General features: G+C 37.3%; 1 protein-coding gene across 1 annotated transcript in view; it reads left to right on the top strand.

Annotated features, from left to right (window-relative positions):
* The first annotated feature begins 1,311 nt into the window (after window positions 1-1,311).
* The window catches only part of LOC129264802 (uncharacterized), a 36,060-nt gene continuing 15,598 nt past the window's right edge, over window positions 1,312-21,773 (top strand). The window contains exons 1-13 of the mRNA XM_054902746.2: window positions 1,312-5,464; window positions 5,814-6,104; window positions 7,743-7,913; window positions 14,322-14,475; window positions 14,722-14,824; window positions 16,798-16,942; window positions 17,369-17,443; window positions 17,787-17,948; window positions 18,745-18,942; window positions 19,580-19,750; window positions 20,029-20,301; window positions 20,596-20,809; window positions 21,615-21,766. Coding sequence (XP_054758721.2) covers window positions 1,435-5,464; window positions 5,814-6,104; window positions 7,743-7,913; window positions 14,322-14,475; window positions 14,722-14,824; window positions 16,798-16,942; window positions 17,369-17,443; window positions 17,787-17,948; window positions 18,745-18,942; window positions 19,580-19,750; window positions 20,029-20,301; window positions 20,596-20,809; window positions 21,615-21,766 — 6,139 coding nt within the window. The 5' untranslated portion in view covers window positions 1,312-1,434. The remainder of the gene's footprint in view (window positions 5,465-5,813; window positions 6,105-7,742; window positions 7,914-14,321; window positions 14,476-14,721; window positions 14,825-16,797; window positions 16,943-17,368; window positions 17,444-17,786; window positions 17,949-18,744; window positions 18,943-19,579; window positions 19,751-20,028; window positions 20,302-20,595; window positions 20,810-21,614; window positions 21,767-21,773) is intronic.

Below are 21,773 nucleotides of genomic sequence, written 5' to 3'. Positions count from 1 at the left end.
TTAGAAGAGGAACTAGGCCAAGAGAAAAACCTATATATAAAACAATGCCAAGAACTCATGTACCGGGATGTCAAAAGATTTAAGCAAAATAATAATTAGGTCGAAGAGTTAAAGGGAAATCCTACCCAAATAAAAAAAGTTATCCTTTGAGGAAAAAGAAAACCAGACAAGAAGATAGGTGAATGTATGAAAAATGGACAACGATAAGAAAGTTATGATTCCTCAAGTTGTAAGAAATTGTAATTATTACAACTTTGGAGACTTTGAATTAATGTACTAATGATTTAAGCTAAAAAATATTTTTTTCATTTGCCCCAAAACACAAAATGGCTAAAATGTGGAGTTTTTAAACGTTAAATTCTAATTATATATATTTTTTTTCATGAGGATACAGAACAATAAGATATCTGTGTTATATTTCGACTATATACTTGCATTATATTTTCGTCATGATTTCAAGTTTGATGTTTTTAAATCTGTACACTCTATGTATATATGCCTGTAAATTGTACGCAATTCAGCCTTTTGGCTGCAAAGTGCAATAATTTCAATAAAACCTTTTCAATTTCAATTTCAATTTCTATTGCCCAAGGGGAATACGTACTAATGAGAAAACCACAATTCTCTGATAATTGAGTACACAGCCTATGGGAAATTTGTCCCTACCACTTATCCTACTTTGCTTACTAAGTTGCAAATTTGCATTTTACATCGTCTTATTGATCTCGTTTTTAAAACAGTCCTTACTTACTTTACTATATTGCCCAATTTCTTTCAAACTTTCGACATTTTATTTTTCTTTATTTCCCCCTCTCACGACCAAGGTTGGGTTTCCATTTGAAAAGAGAGACTAAACTCCGGACCGAAGGAATGCTTGGATAACACGGCAGATTGAATGGATTTCTCTCGTTGTTCAATGTTTATCAGTAATACGTGAAAGTAATATTAGATTTTTCTCAAATTATAAAACCAACTAGGAGTATTGATATCAACTTTTCCATCCACGTTTTAATACACAAGATCACCTAGTCTAGGACAAAATCTTCGGTCCCAGTTGTAACATCATTGATAGCTTCGATTTCATTCCATCTCTCCATTTATACTGTGACGCACCTGTTTAACACAACAAAAACTTTTATTCTGCAACTGAATGCACGTCATAAGTCCACAGCCCCCCCAAATATTGATCTCGTTGTCTTAATCAATATCCAACTCTTTCCTCTTTTCGATAAAGTGTAGCACAACGAAACATCAGATATTGATTGGCGATCTGGAGAGGGAACGAACTGCACTCTCTTTGCAATACTAATCTATTATACGCCATTACAGTCCATGTAGACGGACGTCTTCGTGTACTTTTAGTTTGGATGTAGAGAAACATTATGTCCCTTTCTTTGTGGATGCAAGATTAATTTTTTTATAATCGGCACCATCATGCGGTGCCTGTTTCTACTAGTCCTGCTCCTTGGAGCAGCTACTGTAAAGGCGGATTCCAGTTCGTGGTATTGGGGTGATTCTTCATATGGGTGGGATTCGTCATGGTGGGGATCTTCATGGGATTCGTGGTGGGGATCGTCGTATGATTCTTCTTGGTGGTGGGGATCATCATATGGTGGATCTTCATGGTGGTGGGATTCATCCTGGTATGGATCGTCATGGTGGCGGTATTCGTCCGAAGGAAGCTGGTTCGACTTCCCTGTGGATATTCATGAAGTGATACAGGCACTCGGCCAGGCCATCAATGCCGACACCATATCGGAATCCATCGGAATAATGTGCGACAATTTCGAATTTCTTGGAGAGTTCCTTCCAGAAGAGATGACAACATTCCTTTGTGAGACTCTCGTTGATGATCCGCAGGATGCCGATTTCAATGGGGTATGTGAAGGTATCATAGGACTAGCTGAGGGAGATTTCGATATTGAAGATGAAGGCCGCTATAGAAGAGGTGGATCTTCATCTGCCGTGTCCTCTCAAGGGTCTTCGTCCTCGTCATCATGGTCTTCATCGTCTTGGTCCTCGTCATCATGGTCATCTTCGTCTTGGTCCTCGTCATCATGGTCTTCTTCGTCTTGGTCCTCGGAATCATGGTCTTCATCGTCTTGGTCCTCGTCATCATGGTCATCTTCCTCTTGGTCTTGGTCGGATTCATCCTGGAGTTCACCGTCCTGGTCATCCTGGTCCTGGTGGAGTTCCTGGTCATCTTGGTGGGATTGGGATTCAGAATGGGAGTATTCCGAATGGTGGTCCGGATCTGACGACTGGTGGTGGGAATCAGACTGGGATGATGGAGGTGGAGAATTGGACTTTATCTTCGATCAGTTCACGGATGCCCTTGGCATTGTTGATCCGAATAGCGACCATTCTGTTTGTCGTGGAGTGACCGGTACCATGCAGTATGATTCAAGCAGCGTTAGCGACATAATGGATGAATTCGCTTATGATTTCATCATACTCGTCCTCTCCGATGAGATTAACAAATGTCGAAGGGGTTCTGGATTCAGCAGCTCATGGTCGGAAAGCTCTTACATAGACTCTTTTAGCGGCAGTAGCTGGTATTTCCCCGATTTTTCCATTCATGATTTTGTATCCAATGTGATGATGACTCTCGGTGACTATTCAAACAAAGATGATTATTGTGATAATATCGTCCAAGCAGCTCTTGATGAAAAGAATGGGGATCGCGATGCACTTGATGGCATATTAAATACAATGAAATCGAATCTATTTGAACTTGTTTCTTCGGCATCATTCTGTGAAAGCATGCTAGAAAATCTTGTGGAAGAGGCCCCAGACTTGATGAACATGACATTCAGCTTCATCAACATCACTCAATCTGAGTTCTGTACGTCAATTATTGATTCTTTCGACGAAGATGCCGATTTTGATATTGAATTTCCTTCATCGTTCCCAGAGGAAAGTTCATATTCATGGTCTTCATTCCCTTCATCTTCCTATAGCTGGTCTTCATCATGGTCTTCTTCATCTTGGAGTTCGCTGTCCTCCTGGTCTTCTTCATCTCTATCGTATTCCTCTTCATGGTCATCTTCATCTCCGTCATTCTCCTCTTCATGGTCATCTTCATCTCCGTCATCCTCCTCTTCATGGTCATCTTCATCTCCGTCATCCTCTTCATGGTCATCTTCATCTCCGTCATCCTCTTCATGGTCATCTTCATCTCCGTCATCCTCTTCATGGTCATCTTCATCTCCGTCATCCTCTTCATGGTCATCTTCATCTCCGTCATCCTCTTCATGGTCATCTTCATCTCCGTCATCCTCCTCTTCATGGTCATCTTCATCTCCGTCATCCTCCTTTTCATGGTCATCTTCATCGCCGTCTTCATCGTCCTTTTCATGGTCATCTTCATCGCTGTCTTCATCGTCCTTTCCATGGTCATCATCGTCATATTCGTGGTCGTCATCTTCTTGGTGGTGGTCAAGCTCTTCATGGTGGTGGGGATCCAGTTATGAAGGTGAATGGAATCCAATTGATCCATACGTCATAGAAAGGGTTCCAATCGAAATTTGGATCCAGCTTGCAGGTCGAATATACCAGGCCGATAATTTACGAGAAGGTGCTCTCATATTCTGCGAGACTGTTCCAGATGCGTTAATGGATAGAGTTGCGACAGAAATGTGCCAGGCTTTGGATGATGAAAATTTTTATGAATTCCTCAAACTCTGCTACCAAGTCTCTCACGAAGATGATTACGATGACTGGGAGGATTGGGAGGATTGGGACGACTACCTTGAAGATATATTCCTAGAAGGTTTATTTGATACGATTCCTTACGCATTGAATATCAGCGACAATGGCCCATATGAATTGTGCAATTCCTACACCAACCTATATTCATTGGATAATGATGGAATAAAAGAAAAGGCCAATGGTCTGATTTCAGCTATTGCCCACTACAGTAGCGCCTGGCTTTACAGCACTACTTGTTGGAGATACTATGATTGGAGACATTTTTGGCCATCATCTTGGTCTTCTAGCTGGTCTTCAGAGGTCTCATACTCTTTCGACGAATCCAGCACGCTCTGGTGGTACAAAATCCCTGAAATTGACTCCCTTGATAACGTCCTCTCGGTCATCTTCCGACATCTTGGTGACTGGAACAGTGAGGAACAAATGTGTCAACAGATGGCCTCTTTATCGGGAGACCCAGACATCAGCCAAGAAGATCTATATGATTTTCTAGACAACATGGTGGACAGCGTCCTAGACATGACGACGAACCTCCGTTCTTGCAGAAACTTTGTCAACGAAATCATAAATGCTGAAATCCTCACGAGTGAAGCTCTTGAAAAAATGACAGGATACTCAAGTGCTTCTGATGTATGCTCTTTCGTTGTGGAGACCTTTTCAGCAAATAAGATCAGAGTCGGTGCTGTAAATCTCCCAGATGTAAGCGAGTACAGTTACGTGGAGGATTATTTGGGTTATCTTGGTGAACAGGCCTTTGAGTCGGGAATGATCCTACCCCTCATTCCATTCGAAACGGCTGTCAAGATGATAGCTAAAATGTACAACGCAGACAACTTTCCGGAGATGAGTGAAACATTTTGTGATGTCATGGAACAATACATGACCCGTGTCCACGGTATGTCCCCAGTCGAGTCTCTTTGTAGGATTTTCAGCAGGCGCGGTTCTGAACAACAAGATTTGATATCAGAATGTGAAGAAATCATTGTTCCAGTCTATTATGGACCAGACTATCCTCTGTCCCTTCGTCCGTTCGACTTAGATAAATTTTTTGAATTTATCACTGATACCTTTGAATTTGATACCAGTGTTATTGAAGAAGGAGATCCACAAGGTGTCTGTGTTGAAGTGGGTGGTGTAATTAAAGAAGTACTGATATCAGACCAAAGCATTCTAGACGTTGTTAGGAGTGTCATGGTTGATGTTGGCCTCTGGGTAATTGATGAATATGGGTTGGCGTTTTGCGATCAGATTGAGGAGGTTCGGGACTATGTTGAAGAATTGCAATGGTGGGACAATTACGGTCAGTGGTGGTACTGGGATTCATCAGCGGAGGATTTTCATTACTTCAGGGATAGTCCACGAGTCATCACACAAGAGACTCTTGATGTAATGGACGATGTTTTGGGCGTCATCACCGGTATGGGTAGTTTGGATAGGGTCTGTGACAGCATGGTCGACGGTAGAGATGATCTTGAAGAGTTCATGGAACGTATGGCTGGTGAGGTGATCGGGCTTTTGGAGAATGTAGACCGCTGCGAGCGTTTCGTTGACACCATGGAGGAGCTCATCACATCCGAGGACCTCTTTGAAGGAGAAGAAAGCAGTTGGTATTCATATTGGGACTCATGGGGATGGTGGTCATCATCTGCTCCTTTCAGGATGGACATCGATGACATTTTGAACATAATTGGATTTGAAGACAGGAGCGATATGTGCCTATCTGTTGTACAAGCCTTTACCCAAGAAGTTGTTGGTTAGTAATAGTTGGTCGGTTTTTGTTGTTTTAAGTCTAGGATCCTTATCTGACCTCTAATCATGATTGATGTCTAAAAAGATTTTAGAAGCAAAAATAACTTGAATTAAAACAATTATTTGCTCTGAATATCACGAAGGGCTAATCAAATTGATGTTAAGGCATGTTGAATGAGTTTAGATGTTTTGTAAATTCATCAAAAAGAGTGTTCTTTATTAATGAATGATTAAATTTTGTTCATGCAATTGTGTTTTCCTTCAGTTTTATCCCTTGGTTGTAGAGCTTTTACACATTGAGAATAAAATGTTTCCATATGATAATGAAAGTTTGATTGTGTTTATGTTTACAGAGGAATGCAAGGGAATCGTCGATTGTGCCGGTGAATGCAATGGACCCGCTCGTGAAGACTGTGCCGGTGTCTGCAACGGTGATGCCAAGCCCGATTGCGCTGGTGAATGCGACGGGGACGCTTACATCAACTACTGCTTCGAATGCGTTGGCGGAAGGACGAACAGAGACGATGACTTCGGCGCTGACCGTTGTGGTCTATGTAAACAGGCAAAGGACTACAAAGAAACATGGGATTGCTCTGGTTCCTGTAATGCTACTGCTTTCTATGATAAATGCGGTGAATGTGTTGGTAGGTAGACCTTCGTTTATTGTCTCGCCTGCATAGCAGAGCGAGACTATATAGGCGCCGCTTTTCCGACGGCGACGGTGGCGTCGTCAACATTGAAATCTCAACCAAGGTTAAGTTTTTGAAATGTCATCATTACTTAGAAAGTATATGGACTTAGTTCATGAAACTTGGACATATGGGTAATCAAGTATTACTTAACATCCTGTCTTAGTTTCAGGTCACACAACCAAGGTCAAGTGTCATTTAGGGTCAATGAACTTCGACCTTGTTGGGGGAATCAATATCGAAATCTAAACCAAGGTTAAGTTTTTGATATGTTGTCATAACTTCGAAAGTATATGGACCTAGTTCATAAAACTTAGACATAAGGGTAGTAGTGCATCACTGAAGATCCTGCCTGAGTTTCAGATCACATGATTTAGGTCAAAAGTCACTTAAGGTCAACGAACTTTGGCCATGTTGGGTTTTTTAAAGGAATTAATGCATCTAGTTCATGAAACTTGGACATAAGAGCAACTGTGTATCCCTGAATATCATGTGCGAGTTTCAGGTCACATGACCGAGGTCAAAGGTCACTTAGGGTCAACGAACTTTAGCTATGTTGGGGTATTTGAGGAATTTTTATCAGACTTTTAAAAGTTTATGGATCTAGTTCATAAAACTTGGACTTAAGAGCAGCAATGTATCCCTGAATACCCTGTGCGCGTTTTAGGAACATGGCAAAGATCAAAGGTAATTTAAATGTTAATGACATCTGGCTGTGTTGGATTGGCGTCATAACTTAGAAAGTTTATGGCTCTAGCTCATGAAACATCGACAGAAGGGTAATCAAGTATGAATGATTGTTTTCCACATGTCTTAGGTCACATGATCATGGTCAAAGGTCATTTTGGGTGATTGGACATAATATTTTATTATCATATTAGTGTTTTCTTCTGTGAATAATTATTAATTAGCTGTTATCAGAGGCAGCACTGCTGCTATTTCGAATTGCGTAATGCAGGCGAGACTGCCAGAGGCGTTCCACTTGTTTTATTTATGGAGAAATGTTAAAAATGCCTAATTATACCAGCATGGTTTAATGGGATAAAATGATTCATCGATGAAATTGCATTAAAGACAGGCGATATGATGATGATGATAATAACAATATTAATAATGATAGTATTAATGATGATGGTGATAGTGATGATGATGATAATAATAATAATAATGATAATAATAATAGTGATAATAATGGTAATAATAATAATATCTTCACTTAGATTACATCGCGGTTCCATGAAATTTGCTCCGGCGCCAATAGCTCCGATGGAAAGTTTGCACGTTAAGCCAACCAAAACTATATAAGATAAATAAACCCTAATCCTAATCTTTACATTATTCTGAACCAAAACTCTATTGATATCCTTACTCTATATGCCCTCTGAGATATTAAGACCGGAGCATATTGAGATATCTGTGATATTAAGAACTTTTTCATCATCATCATCTTCTTCTTCTTCTTCTTCATCATCATGATCATCATCTTTAATATGATTGCCTGAATGGCATTTGCATAATGCTTCGCAATTATACTTGCATATAAATATTACCCCCCCCCCCTCCCCGCTCCCCGTTCCCTCCACAATCACGTAGGTGGTGACTCTGGCCTGGATGAGGACGCCAATGATGACCGGCTCGATTGCCGTGGTGTATGCGATGGAGACTGGGTGGAGGATACCTGTGATTTCTGCGAGCCGTATTCTCGAGTCAACTACACCGGTGGCAGCAAATACATGGACTGCTCCTCTACTTGTGTAACACCAGGTAGGTTTGTTCGTCACTTTAATTTGGCGGAGAATAATATTCTTGTGTCTGGAAGTCGACTAGTAATGGCGTCAGTTCGGAGTGAATGTAACTCAGAAATTAGTATATTTTTTTCAGCTGATACCACATAATTCCGTGTCATATTCATTCGGAATCTGATTCACTTGCAAGCTGGCGCCATTGTAAGTGAAAAAAAATAATGGACTCCGCAGAAGAAAAAGTAATTGCAGGATTGTCCCTAGCTTCTACATCACAGCGACGATACCTCTGTTAGACCAATTTGAAATTCCTCTTTAACTTGTGTAGTGATTACATCTTATGTTTGTCCGATATTGTTCCACCCATCTGTTTATCTTTACGTTTCTATTTTCCTTTGAAAAAAACTTTTGAGTTTTATTCCCATTCATAAGCGGTAGTTTTGACTCATTTGTTGCGAACTCCTTCCAATAAACGTCCATCAAAGATTTCGGACGAAGAGTAATTTGTTGTTTTACTATAATGTGAAATAATTTCCGTAACATGGCATCAGGGGATGAGGTAGAGATACTTTACAAAACAGTGATGAAACATCCAAATCTCTCTCAATATTTGTTGTCACCAAAGGCGTATCGTTTGATATAATAATGCAATTATGATAACATGTAAATTGTTGAGGGAAATACAGGGGCTGCGGAAAGGTTTTAAAAGTGAGAGACAGAGCCAAAAGAAATAAGATATTATTGATGTTTTTGTACATTTTTACTGAAAAAATAGGTGGCCCCTCATTCCCCGATTCTGTGGTCCCTGAAATAAATTCTGATTCGCAACCCAACAGCCCTACCCGGAAATCAGTGGCGTACTATTAAAGCCAAATAAAATGTGAAGGGGCTAGATATGGCGTATCACGAAAACTTCATAAATAGTTCACGAGCGGGCAAAGCGAGCGAGCAAAAAATTCAATAAATTTATTACTAAAACCCAATTTTCTGATAGATTTTTACATGATATTCAGAAAATATCACTTTTTCCCTTCTGTCTTTTCTTTTCTTTCTCTTTTTTTTTTAGACCCCCATCTGTACGCCACTGCAGGATATTGTACAATTTAAACCTCCGAATGATCATGTGTAGTGGCGTAATTACGGGGAGGCTCGGAGTTCACGTGTCATGTGTTATGTCAAAAAGGACAAATCCACCCCAAAAAAGTTGACTTGAATAAAAACAGAAAAATCCAACAAGCATAACACTGAAAACTTTATCAAAATCGGATGTAAAATAAGAAAGTTATTACATTTTAAATGTTTGCTTAATTTCACAAAACAGTTATATGCAAATGAGGAGACTGATGACGTCATCCACTCACTATTTCTTTTGTATTTTATTATGTGAAATATGGAATATCATATTTTTCTCCTCATTGTCAAGTGTGGAATGAGCATTGTTTAATACTATGATTCAATCAAATTTGTCCTTATTGTCAAATATATAAACAAATGAAGTATTGTATAATTCAAACAATAAAAAACAAAAGAAATAGTGAGTGAGAGACATCATTGACTGTCTAATTTGCATGTCACTGAATTATGCATATCACTGTTTTGTGAAAATAAGCAAAACTTTAAAATGTCATAACTTTCTTATTTTACATCCGATTTTGATGACATTTTCAGTGTTATGTTTGTTTGATTTTTCTCTGTTTATTCAAATCAACATTTTTCTGGGGTGGACTTGACCTTTAAACAAACAAAAGACATACAAAAATTGCATTGCATATTTAGTGAGATATTATTTTTAAAAAGCTGGTACTTAGAATATACTATTTTCAGATCTGAATATCAAATATTTTCACCTCGCGCTTGGCAATCGTATCATTTGATCAGTAGGGTCCTTAGATAAGTATGCTCTTCATGAATTCCTACAAAGAGTCCTTAAAATGTATATTTTCCAGGTCACTGTGTTGGCTACTGAGCTCTCAATAAGTAACTCGTGCCCCCCCCCCCATGCCATGACCCACGATACGCCGCTGGTCATTTACCCCCCCCCCTCCCCTTCCCCCATGACATCTCGTTATATATCTCAGTAGCAAGATATTTAAATAGGTGCTCAAGGTTGAAAATCAAATGATTTGAACAGATGAAAAAAAAAGCACTGAAAATTTCATCAAAAAATCTGACAAATAACATAGCTATGACATTTTAAAGCATTGCATTATTTCGGTGAAACAGTTCTATGCATGCATTCATGAATATGCAATGAGCAAGCTGATGATGTCATACTCTCACTGATTGTTTTGTATTTTGTTTTATGAAGTAAGATTTATTTAAATTTTGACCACTAAGACCACCAAGAAAATTGTTTGAAAACTGATCTAATGCATTGAATATTCATTGCTGTAACTTTTTACATGGAACATCCATGAACATGTGAAATAAGTATAATTTCATGTAATAACGTAATAAAGGAAAGTGGGGACATGACATCATCAGACGACCTAGTGCATATTCATGAAGGCGTGCATATAATTGTTTTCACAAAATTCTCGTAATCTTTACAATTCAATTACTTAATATTTTCCTATCAGATTTTGATGAAAATTGCAGCGTTTTGTTTGATGATTTTTTACTTTATTTATTTAGAAATAACTATTTTGAGCCCGGAGTAGCCAATTAAAAGCATCTCGATGATGCTATACAAAGTGTTAGGATTAATCGTATAACCAATTTCTCATTAATTCTCTGATGGAAATGTTCGTCATGTGCTACCAATCGCACAATTCAACTGTACGATCGGATCAGTCGCAAGGCTTTGAGTGACATGAGTGACAGAGTCCAAATATTGATCCGTCATGTCTTCAAAAAAACGAGATCATAACAAATATTGAAACCACGCAATACTTTGAAAGCTTTCGTTTGTTAAATAGCTTGGTTGATTTATGAATTTTAGAATATATATGTGCATAATCTAGGTAGTCAATAATAACATATACATTTTTTTTTTAATTGAAAATGTTCTTTTAATGGGGAGACAAATAACTGTAAGACATGAATAACTACGCAAATCCTTGGGAGAAATACGGAATTGGTGACACAAGAACGCGAATCGGATATTTAAATAGGATTGTGGTAGTAAAGAGTATCGAAATGAAAGAGGTGTTCTTAAAACCCATTTATTCAGTTTTAGTCATCTAATGAGGGGATGTATACCAACCAAATTCGCTGAAAATAAAACCACACAAGGTCCCAACATTTTACCCCATTAATGCATTATAGAAAAATCTTTACAGCTAAGAACATCTTACTCGTTTATTTTTTTCACTTAGTCCATCTCATCTTAAATGAGTGCATTACAGACGTTTTATTACAGAAAATATATAACGGATTACGAAATACGATGACTAACCGCAAAGTGGGCTCTAACTTTAAATTTCATTCCATTCTAGTTAACGAATCAAGAATTATATTTTTGTTTATATTGACTTAATTCTGGTAGATTCATTTTTATTCAATTGAAGAGTTTTAACGTTAATTTTATTAATAATTTTGACTGAGTTTGACCAGTTTCGACTTATTTGCTGGTGTCCGTGCATGGATTAGGGAGGGAGGGCTGATTTTGAGTGAAAACGAATACTATCATACTATAATCAAAATGATTTACAACTAAGTTAAATCAAGAAATATCAGGACGATATTATGAATGATACATAAAAAGAACATTTAAGGTTAGCTGAAAGAGAGGATTTCTGATCATGATTCTTTCATCTTCAAGTTTAGTTAAATAATTTTTCATCTTCAAAATGGGAATAATGGAAGTTTGGCCCATATCTATCCGATATTAATTTTTGTTTATCTTCATTTCATTTTGAGACTTTTTGGCTTCGGCTATCGGAATTCGGCTCATTAAATATATTTTATTTGGGCAGGTTGGTAAATAATACCAAATATTCCTAAAAATAAAAATAAAATGAAAATGCTAGAAAATTAGTTTAGGCAATTACAAACTTATTAAGATATATATAGTTCGTTGTATGTTTTGCAAATCTTCCTTCGTCTTTGCAAATTCTCAGACATTAACAATCATTCTCAAATGTCAGCTCGTGAAATGTGACTTCTTTGATGTTTTTTAAGAATATTTTTACACCTACTTTCATTGGAATTAGGCAAAATCAACTCAATGATTGAGTAATCATATGCGGGAGGGGGTTACAATATAAGGCACCAAACAGTAATTGTTGAAGGGTTATATCCTACTTTTTAAAGAATGTCAAGCAAGCTTATGGTAATATAGGTTGCATAAAACGGAAAATGTAAAACAAAATGGTGGTCTGTGGTAGACCACGTCCGATATCATATTGATTTTTTTATGGTCTGTTGTCAGAAATCGATTCAGTACTTCAAAGCGAAACTTTGTTGGTAACTACTACCACCAAACATTCTAGGTGCAGCATTCTTATGCAAAGAAGTTATAGCCAGTCTACGTCAATGAAATCAATATCGAGACAACCCAGTTTATACCATACCCAACCATCTTCATATTATGCAGAGTGAAAAGTTGACTCGCTTGGTTAATTGATTTTGTATTGTGTCGGACATTTTGGAAAACTTCCGTGCGGTTTCCCGCACAATAATGAGCATTTTTGTTATCAGACCTTGGTTTTAAACTTCACACGAAAGCGTATCTGGGTTATAGTGAAGGAATAAACAATCGATAATTAGTATCATTGGAATTCATTATACACCTTGATAAGTAGTGTCCCGAGTAGTTTACTTTAACTTATCTTTATCAAGGTTTACATACTAAAGACACTGACTGGTAAATGTTAAAATTTTGGTACTCTAATTATTAACAAATCAATAAGAGATACGATATATGTTTATGATGAAGCTTAATAAACAAGATTTTAGAGAGCTTTAATGAGTATCATTTTTATATATTTATAATGTTCTGCTTGTAGAATATTTCGAACTTTTAGCTTCTTCAAATCTTGCAAATTCATCATAGGCTATAATTTAATGTCGTATTAGGTAATTATGGTTACGTAGCTACAAACATAGTAGTATGAACATTGTTTCGATTATGCTTTCTACCTTTATGTAAGCCAACAAATTCGAAACTAATGTCCTTCATGAGATACATAACGATTAAGCCTTTCCAAACATCAGATTTGTTTTAGAATTTATGGAGACCAGTTTTTGGTGGTTAGGGCGGGGGTATTGGGTGAGTCGTGCGGCTGTCGAGGTAGTGAGGGGTAGCTCTTCAAATACAATGCCTTATCGATGCACGGCATACTGCTCTCTCATCGTGTATTTGCACTGCATTCAATCCATTTCATTAGGAAGAAAAAAATCTTTGTATCCATGTTAATGATAAAAATCGAACAATCAATTTTCAATTCTGTACCAGGCAGGCGATGGTATGAATCTGACCGGGGTCGGTCTAATTTTAGCCTAGATATAGTCAGGTACTTTGGGGGCTAGCCTATCTTTTTTCATGTTACGTCATTAAAGAAAGGTTTATGTAAGGGCAATCGGTAGCCATATAGCAAGGGGGATGTCACCCCCCTCCCTTCCTGGAATTTTGAAAACTGAACTTGTAATAATTTGTAAATAGAAAGTAATTACTATAATGAGCCTCCTAATTCAAGTTGTAAAAAGTACCAGATGATCCTTTTTCACCCCTCAAAACTTTTTTTTCACTTAGTCACCGTTTGCTCCCCGCATATAACTCCTGCACCCCAATCACTATAAAGAGTGGGCTTTGTTCTAGATTTTGTGCTATACGCCCCGATTTTTTTGTTTGTTTTTGCCGTCCCCTCTTTTGCCCCTAACCCCACGACTACTTTAAAAATTCTTGTGAGCATTGAAGACAAGCATTATATAAACAAGATTTAATATTCCCTTTTGTCAAGTTTATTTTTCTATCATAATAAATTGTGTCTTTAATCGGATGAATAATTAATTATCTACCTCTGATTTGATTACAAACTTGAGGTAAATTATTGCACAAGTTTATAATAGTCTTGGTATGCTAAATGATCACACGGATCCCGTTTCATAAAGACTTACAATTTTGCCATTGCATGTGATGATTACCACGGAAACCTTGATTTTGATTTGCTACTGAGCAATTTTACCATGGCACCATAATGGCAAAGTTATACCATTCATGTGAATACTTTGTGAATGGGCCCGATTTCTTACATGGTGTACATTTAGGGGATGTTTTCCCCGCCTACCCCCCCCCCCCCCACCGATAAAAATATGAAATAAATTAATATAAAAAAACCTGTAAGTGACATTATGACCCCCCCCCCCCCTTTATTGAAATGTGCATTTCAGGGAATTATTACATTAAATTTATTTGCTGCATGTAACTTTTTACGGAGCCAGTTTAGAGGTTAAATAATTTCATCCAAAATCTCATTTTTTTACATAGGATTCCCTCGAGCTCAGGAAAATGACTGCGGTGAATGCTATGGTGGTAACACAGGACTCGAAATCGACGAAGGGATTAATGCGTGCGGTCAATGTGATAGCGATCCAAGTGCTGACGAACAATCTTGTGCTGGTTGCGACGGGGTTCCCGCCAGGTACATACATTATTTGCTCCTAGCACACCATCGAATATTAGTATCATAAATGTATATTTAAAAAAAAAGATTTAGACAAAATTAATCATTTTTATTTTGTCTGTAATATACCATCTTCCATAAATTATAATTCTGTACATTTGGTATTCATTCTCTGAGACAAAAGGCTGTCTCTGAGCTTCGTTTTTTTTTTTTTTCATTCCCGTGATCAAACTACTAAATGTTGAATTTGTTCTTTGATGACAGTGGTGAGGAATATGATGCGTGTGGGACTTGTGGCGGAGACGGCTCAGATTGTGTTGGTGTGTTAGAAATTACTCCTAATGTGCTACCAAACAAAGCGACTAAGGTGAGTTCGTCCTGATTGTGTATACATAAGCCCTATAGATGTAAATGCATTGTTAAGATGCACGATTCAAGATGAATTCTTTATCTTGAACTTAGTAAATGTTTTGTTCTCGTTCTCAATACACTCTATTTACCCTTGATTTGAAAAAAAGTATAAAATTGGGTCAGCTTGGGCTTTCGGTCTAAAATTTTATTACTGCATAGATCAAGTTTAATTCCTGAAAGCAGTTTGAATCAGAAACGCCATTAGGTTTCAATAAGTGGGACGCCCAACATTTTAGTGAATCTTGTCACCTTTATTTATTTTTATTTATTTATTTATTTATTCGTTTCTGCATGTCATGACAATGTACATAGTGTGACCATCACAACATTAAATACATTAAATTTTACATAATAATAATGTATAATTATGATCATTTACACAACTGATTATACCAAGGCTGCAGACATGCAGTGGTATGACAACATAAGCAGATGCTTGAGCTGTTGTCACACCTTTGGATATATAAAATACATACATAAATATAAAAGAATACTAAAAATTAAAAACTAATGATTACGCACAAAAAACAAATTATATGTGCCACAACTATTTACAAATATTTACAAGGAGTGTGTGAGGCGTAATAATTATTGAAATTATATCAATCTTTAAGTTTAAGATGTATAGTACAACAAAAATGTGTCTTGCTAAAAAGTTACATCTTTAATAGAGACAAGTATGCGTTTTCCCGCCCTTTTGAAGGAATGCACTGATAATATATTCCTAGTACTAGTAGGTAGGGAATTCCAAACATCAGGTCCATAATGTCTGATAGATTTGTGAGCCAACAGCGTGCGAGGGTTATACAAATGCATATTAGATGCTTGTCTTGTGTGGTAGGTATGGATAGTATTATTTTGTTGAAACATAGTGGAAAAGCAGGTAGGTAACATTTTGGCATTAAATCGAATCATAAAAAGGGAAGTTTGAAGAAAATGGACATCATCAACAGTAAGACATTGCAGCTTTATAAAGAGAGGGCGCGTATGATCACGGTAATCAACTCCAGCACAAATACGAATTGCTTTCTTTTGCAACAGAAGAATTGGGTTTGTGACACTCGTTGATGTTGCCCAAAGAATATTGCAATATGATAAATAAGGTAGAATAAGAGTATTGTACAACATGTAAAGTATTTTATAAGGTACAAGGTACTTAACTTTATACAGTATACCTATATTTCGAGAAATTGGTTTACTGATGTGTTTCAAGTGATCATTCCAGTTAAGTTGATCATTGATGTAGACCCCAAGGAACCTCGTAGACGTCTTTCTTTCCAACAAAGCATTGTCAAGTTTCAATCTTAAATCATGGTCAGCACATGACTTCCTGCCTTTAAAGTGTATATAATTAGTCTTTTTAACATTCAGTGATAACATATTACTTCCAAACCATTTAGATAGTTTCGGAAGTTCAACATTATATTGATGGTGTTTCTAAGATATCAATATCACGGTGTGATAGGAAAACACTTGTGTCATCAGCAAATAATATATAATTCAATGTGTTTGATACCAAACAAATATCATTGATATAAATCAGAAATAACAATGGACCCAATATAGAACCTTGCGGTACACCGCAACTCAAAACTGATATACCAGAGTTAAAGAAGAAGAAGAATAAACGTTTTGATCTCTTTACATATTTTGTGTGCGTTTATAAAGGTTCAATTTCCTTTGACTTACCAATATGACCATCCTTTCCTTTCTGTATTGGACTTAATCTTAAATACATTCCAACGTGACGTTTCGCTTAAAACTAGTTTTTAGCAAATAATGTATTGCCCGTTGAACACACGTTGTTCTATTAAAAAATTTTAGAAAATGTGTAATTCCCAAATATATTTGCTTAAAATGGCATACATCAAGGATTCGCCGCTCCTGAACCATGTTTCCTGGGTTTTTTTTAATTTCGTTATTCTTCAGATCCACGTGGTAGGAGCAGGGTTCAGCAGCGATGCATCTCTATCATGTGTCTTCATTGACAACAGCGGTGAACAATACGAAGCAGAGATTGGCGATCTCATCAGCTACTTTGAACTTGAATGTACCACCCCGGCCTTGGATGCAGGTAAGTTATATCGATAAGAATCTTGCAGCTTCAGCGATTGATTATTGATAATATGATTGATAGAGTCTGCTGATCTGTGCATACATAAGCCAAGATCGAACCCCCCCCCCCCCAAAAAAAAAAGTGACAGTATGTATTTGTGGAAAAAATGCATCATTAAAACTTGCATAATAATTCATACTGTCAGCTGATTAGAGGCAATTAAAATAATTACATCATGTACATAGTGCACTTAAATGCTTCTTAAATGGAAACTTAATGTAGGAATGATATTACTTTGTACAAGTTAACGAATAAAACCCTTGATTTTAATACCATTATCATTCCTTCTTAAGTTTTTTCAGCCGTGTTTAGCATTTTAGATTACGATACCGTCACATGCTCACATCTTGATTCATCTTTTAACGATTATCTTTGTATATGCAGGTGAATATGATCTGGCAATCAAGCGCAACAGCGACTCACTCTCTGAATTCAGACAGAGTATCTATGTATATGAAGGTAAGTTTGTGTGCTTTTAATGATCGGGCGCCATTCACAGGGAGAGGGTGACGATAATGATGAGGAAGGATTTATTTTTACAATTGTGTATTGGTATGGTTATTGTAATAACGAATCATTTTCCTAACTAATGTTTATATAAACAATTTCAGGCTTTACCCCAATAAATAAATGAATAAATTAATTAATTAATTAACAAATTAATTAATAAATGAATAATTAAATAAATAAGTAATAAAACAAATAAATAGATAAATATATAAGTAAATAATGATAAAATCGCAATCAATATACCATTTGCTTAATATATGATAATACTTCTTCTTCCTACAACCTTTGTCAGATATCAGCTTCAACAGCATCAGTCCTACCGAAGCTTTAGTTACCAAGGTGCCAAGACTACAAACCTTTGAGATCACTGCTCCATCTGGTTCATTCTCAGACTTCATGTCATTGTCTGATTACAATGTCATTCCTTCGGTCTTTGTTTCACCTGAAGATGACCGTAAGTTAACAAATCATAATTGAAAAAAAAAGAAAATCAACTGAGAACATATTGTCGAATTCTATGAGAATAACGTAAAAACTTTTATGTAGCGAGGAAATTGTGATGCACATGTGCCCAGATACTTGCTTCCCATCTAAAAGTTAATTGCGATATAGAAACTTGATTCCAGTGTGGGCCGAGCGCCACTGCAACTGCTTCAACCAGGCTCATTGTATTTGATGTTTTAAACTTTTAATTGAAACCAAAAAAAATCGATACTATAACCCTTAACCCTAAATAGGTATTCTATATAAAAAAGCGGTTGTTCTTTAATTATGCTAAATGATGACAATTTGTCGGGTTTTGTTTTCGTTCTTGCTCAAATAAATGTAGATATCTAAAGCCTTCACTTTTAAATTTACTGCTAAAACCCGTTCAAAAGAATTTATAAGAAAAGACGCCCAAAGCTTATACAACATTGGTATTTATTGGTCAAATCAGTTCTTTTTAGTTTTTCAGCATCAAGATGCTAATTGAACTTCTTTTAATTCCCAGCCTACAAGACCTTTCCACTCGCAAAATCTATTTCAAATTTAATCATCAATTTCAATATTATCATATATTGCTTCTCACTTTCATCGCTCATTTACAAATTGTCCAATACAGTGATTCTGTCCATCCTCAAAGTAATTACCTTAATGTAATTACCTCAAAGTAATTACCTCTACTTAAAACCTACAACCTTATTGTTTGGCATCCCTCACCCCCTCCATTTAACATTCTAATGTCCATCTAATAAATTCATCTTCCACAGCTGAAACAGTGTGGATGAGTGCAGGAACATTCACAAACGACAGAAAGTTCACCGTAGACTTTATCTTACCAACGACGTCGGGTCGATTCTTCGCCTTCCCAAGCATAAACGGACAGGACAGTCTTATTGGTGACGAAGTGACGTTGACTGCTTATTGGAGCGCTCCGACCATTGATTTAGCTCAGTTTTCTTCAACAGGTAGGCCTACGTATATCAGTTGGTCTGTGGTATTCAATATCATAAGAGAATAACAGAACAAAACGCGCATGGTTTGGTTCCCTTGATGTAAACTAGACTGAAGCTTCAGGAACATTGATCGTTAATTCGACGTCTTTACCTAACGTTTGAATTTGGCGGTTTTAGTTTCGAGCTTTGCTTTGTTTTAGAATCTTCGTTTCCGCTAAAGTGCGATCGATTTATAATTTATATCGCCTTGAATTTCGAGTCCATTGGTAATTCAACTTTAACTTACAATTCGACTAGTTTACCTCAAACTCAACGATTTCAGACACGACATTTGTAACTTGTTGTCGCCAACACCCTTGACGCAAACTTTGCGACATTTCGTTGCCACATTCAATACTCTCGTTTGCTAATTTACTTTCTTTGTCAAAGTTGCCGAATTCCATAACCAAAACCAGGAAATCTAAGGCGATATGAAACATCAAGCTACTTTAGCGCAACCATTTTAAACTCAATTTGGTTACCAATAAACTTTGAATTTACAAAATGATAATAATTCAATAAAACAATAAATTGATTAGAGACACGCAGTGCCTAATCAAGCTAATAAAATCAATCATAATTGCTTTCCTATATATTTCCCCCAAACAAGGTGCTTTCCTATGGGTGGAGTTTGGCGAACCTGTTCACTATTACGATCTCGGGTCTTGTGATGATATATTTGAGGATGTTGATGGCCTTGGAAAGGGTGCCTGGTGTATCTGGGCTGGTCCTATGAAACTGGTTGTCATCTTTGGCACCGGGAACAACCTCTTCAGCATCGGTGAGTATGCTCGGAATGTCAGAGAGCAATTTGCTCAATCGTTCATCTGTTTGGTGCGAGAAATAGTTTAATACTGAAAATCATAACAGGGAAATATGCTCCTTGTCCCCAAATTAGGCAATGCAGATTAAGAAAAAGATAAACGTTTGAAAATTTTGGAATTGAAGTCGATGTCACCTCGTCGAAAAATAATTTGTTGCATATACCATTTGTAATCATCATGATCACCTCTCAACAATTTGAAAATAAGGCGCTTTTCTGTTTTCTTGTTTTCACAGGGGACAGTTTGACACTTAAGAACGATTCTGTGTACGCGTTCTTGCAGGATTATTCTTACGCTGCTAACGGTAGCGTAGCCATCCAGGCCCCAGATACACCGCTCATTCCAACAGCTTTCCTCTCTGGACCATCTAAGATACCAAGCTGCGGGAATCTCGTACTGAATGGACGTAAATCTACTGGTTCTGGAGCCAGACCTCTCATTTACGAGTGGTCCGTCAGCGCTTCTACTGTCGATGCAAACCTCACCGACGCTCTTGATACTACCAATGGTAAGGCAGTAGTATTTGCAGAGATTATGAAATCTCGAAATGATAACGGTACGTTGAAGATGGTCAGAAAAGATATCGCTCTAGACTTGATCATATATTGATCGAACGTCCGTCTACCTGCCGTCATAACTCGAAAGATAACTGTTATTATTACTCTAAGCTTTTTTGGTGGGGTTCTACGGTGCGATGAATAACACTTATACCGAGTTTCTCTTTAAGCTTATAGCTCTATACGAATAGCAATATATTATCATAACCTACATTCTTATATTGCATTCCTTTTTTAACATATAGCGGCCCAAGGTGGTTACGGGTTTGCAGATCTTGTCCTAGATGGATCCCTTCTAACCGAAGCTGATGAGGAATATGACTTCACGTTGAACGTAACTAATTTCCTTGGTCAATCTGACTCTGCTTCCCTGACCGTTGTACGTTCAGCTACTCTAGCACCAGAGGTAAACATTCAACCACGTGGTGTCGATGTTGACTACGTCAAAGTGGCTGATATGTAAGTTCTGTTTCCTTTCATAATTGTTCTTCTCTTTGTATAATATAACAATACGAAGCCAAAGGAAATGGAAATATTCTTTTAACAGAGGCAAAACTGAAATGTTATACATAGCTAGAACTATTACAAAGCAAAGCAGAACTCGGTCTTACATACTGAACTGTTATCTAGGAGGATCATGTTCAGACACCTCATTAAACATAGAGGGTCCTGTAAGTCTAGGAAACCCCCTTTGAAGATGATATACTTTAGTGTTAGTGACTTGGTCGTAAACTTACCATTTTCTAAACAGATCGATATATAATAAATGAATGTGACTAATTAGCAATTAATAACTCTTTTGTTTATCATTTGAAGGTAATAATAAAATCAACTATCTCTGATATAATGCTCCGGTCTGTCCGAGAGTCTCTTGTCGCTACACATTCATTACCTCCGACTTAAGAAAAGCGAAACATAATTATGGCACTTTCAAATTTCCTAGTGATTCCTCATTAGCTCGTCTGGGTCGATGGTGGCAAATGTACATTATTACCTAGCCTCAGGACATTAGCACGATTAGTGCCAGAGCGGGACTTCAAACCCTGTGATCCGCAGCCCAAATTTTATCCACTGGACCTCGACTATTCTAAGGAAACGAGAAGTCACCATGGTGACAGTTGTGAAAAACTGCATCAAAATCATCATTCGAACTTGAGAGTAATCTCGGTGTAATCAATTCATACCAGAGTGGGTAATAACGTTCATTTCTGTGTGAAAACGTACATCCCGATTCCCGATAATGAACTACTTTTTTATCGTACAGGTTCTATCTGGTCGCCGACATCAAGTACTACTCTGAGTGTGTGCCAGCTGGCGAAACTGTGATCGAATGGTCGGTGAACAACACCGATGTCGCTCTCAATCTCTTCACTATGTACACACGTGCATTAAGGGTTGATGAGGGATCACTTCCAGGTGAGAT

This window comes from Lytechinus pictus, chromosome 7 (assembly GCF_037042905.1).
Source record: "Lytechinus pictus isolate F3 Inbred chromosome 7, Lp3.0, whole genome shotgun sequence".
Classification (NCBI taxonomy): Eukaryota; Metazoa; Echinodermata; class Echinoidea; order Temnopleuroida; family Toxopneustidae; genus Lytechinus; species Lytechinus pictus.
Note: the sequence above shows the minus strand (reverse complement) of the source record. Positions and strands in the feature narration are given on the sequence as shown.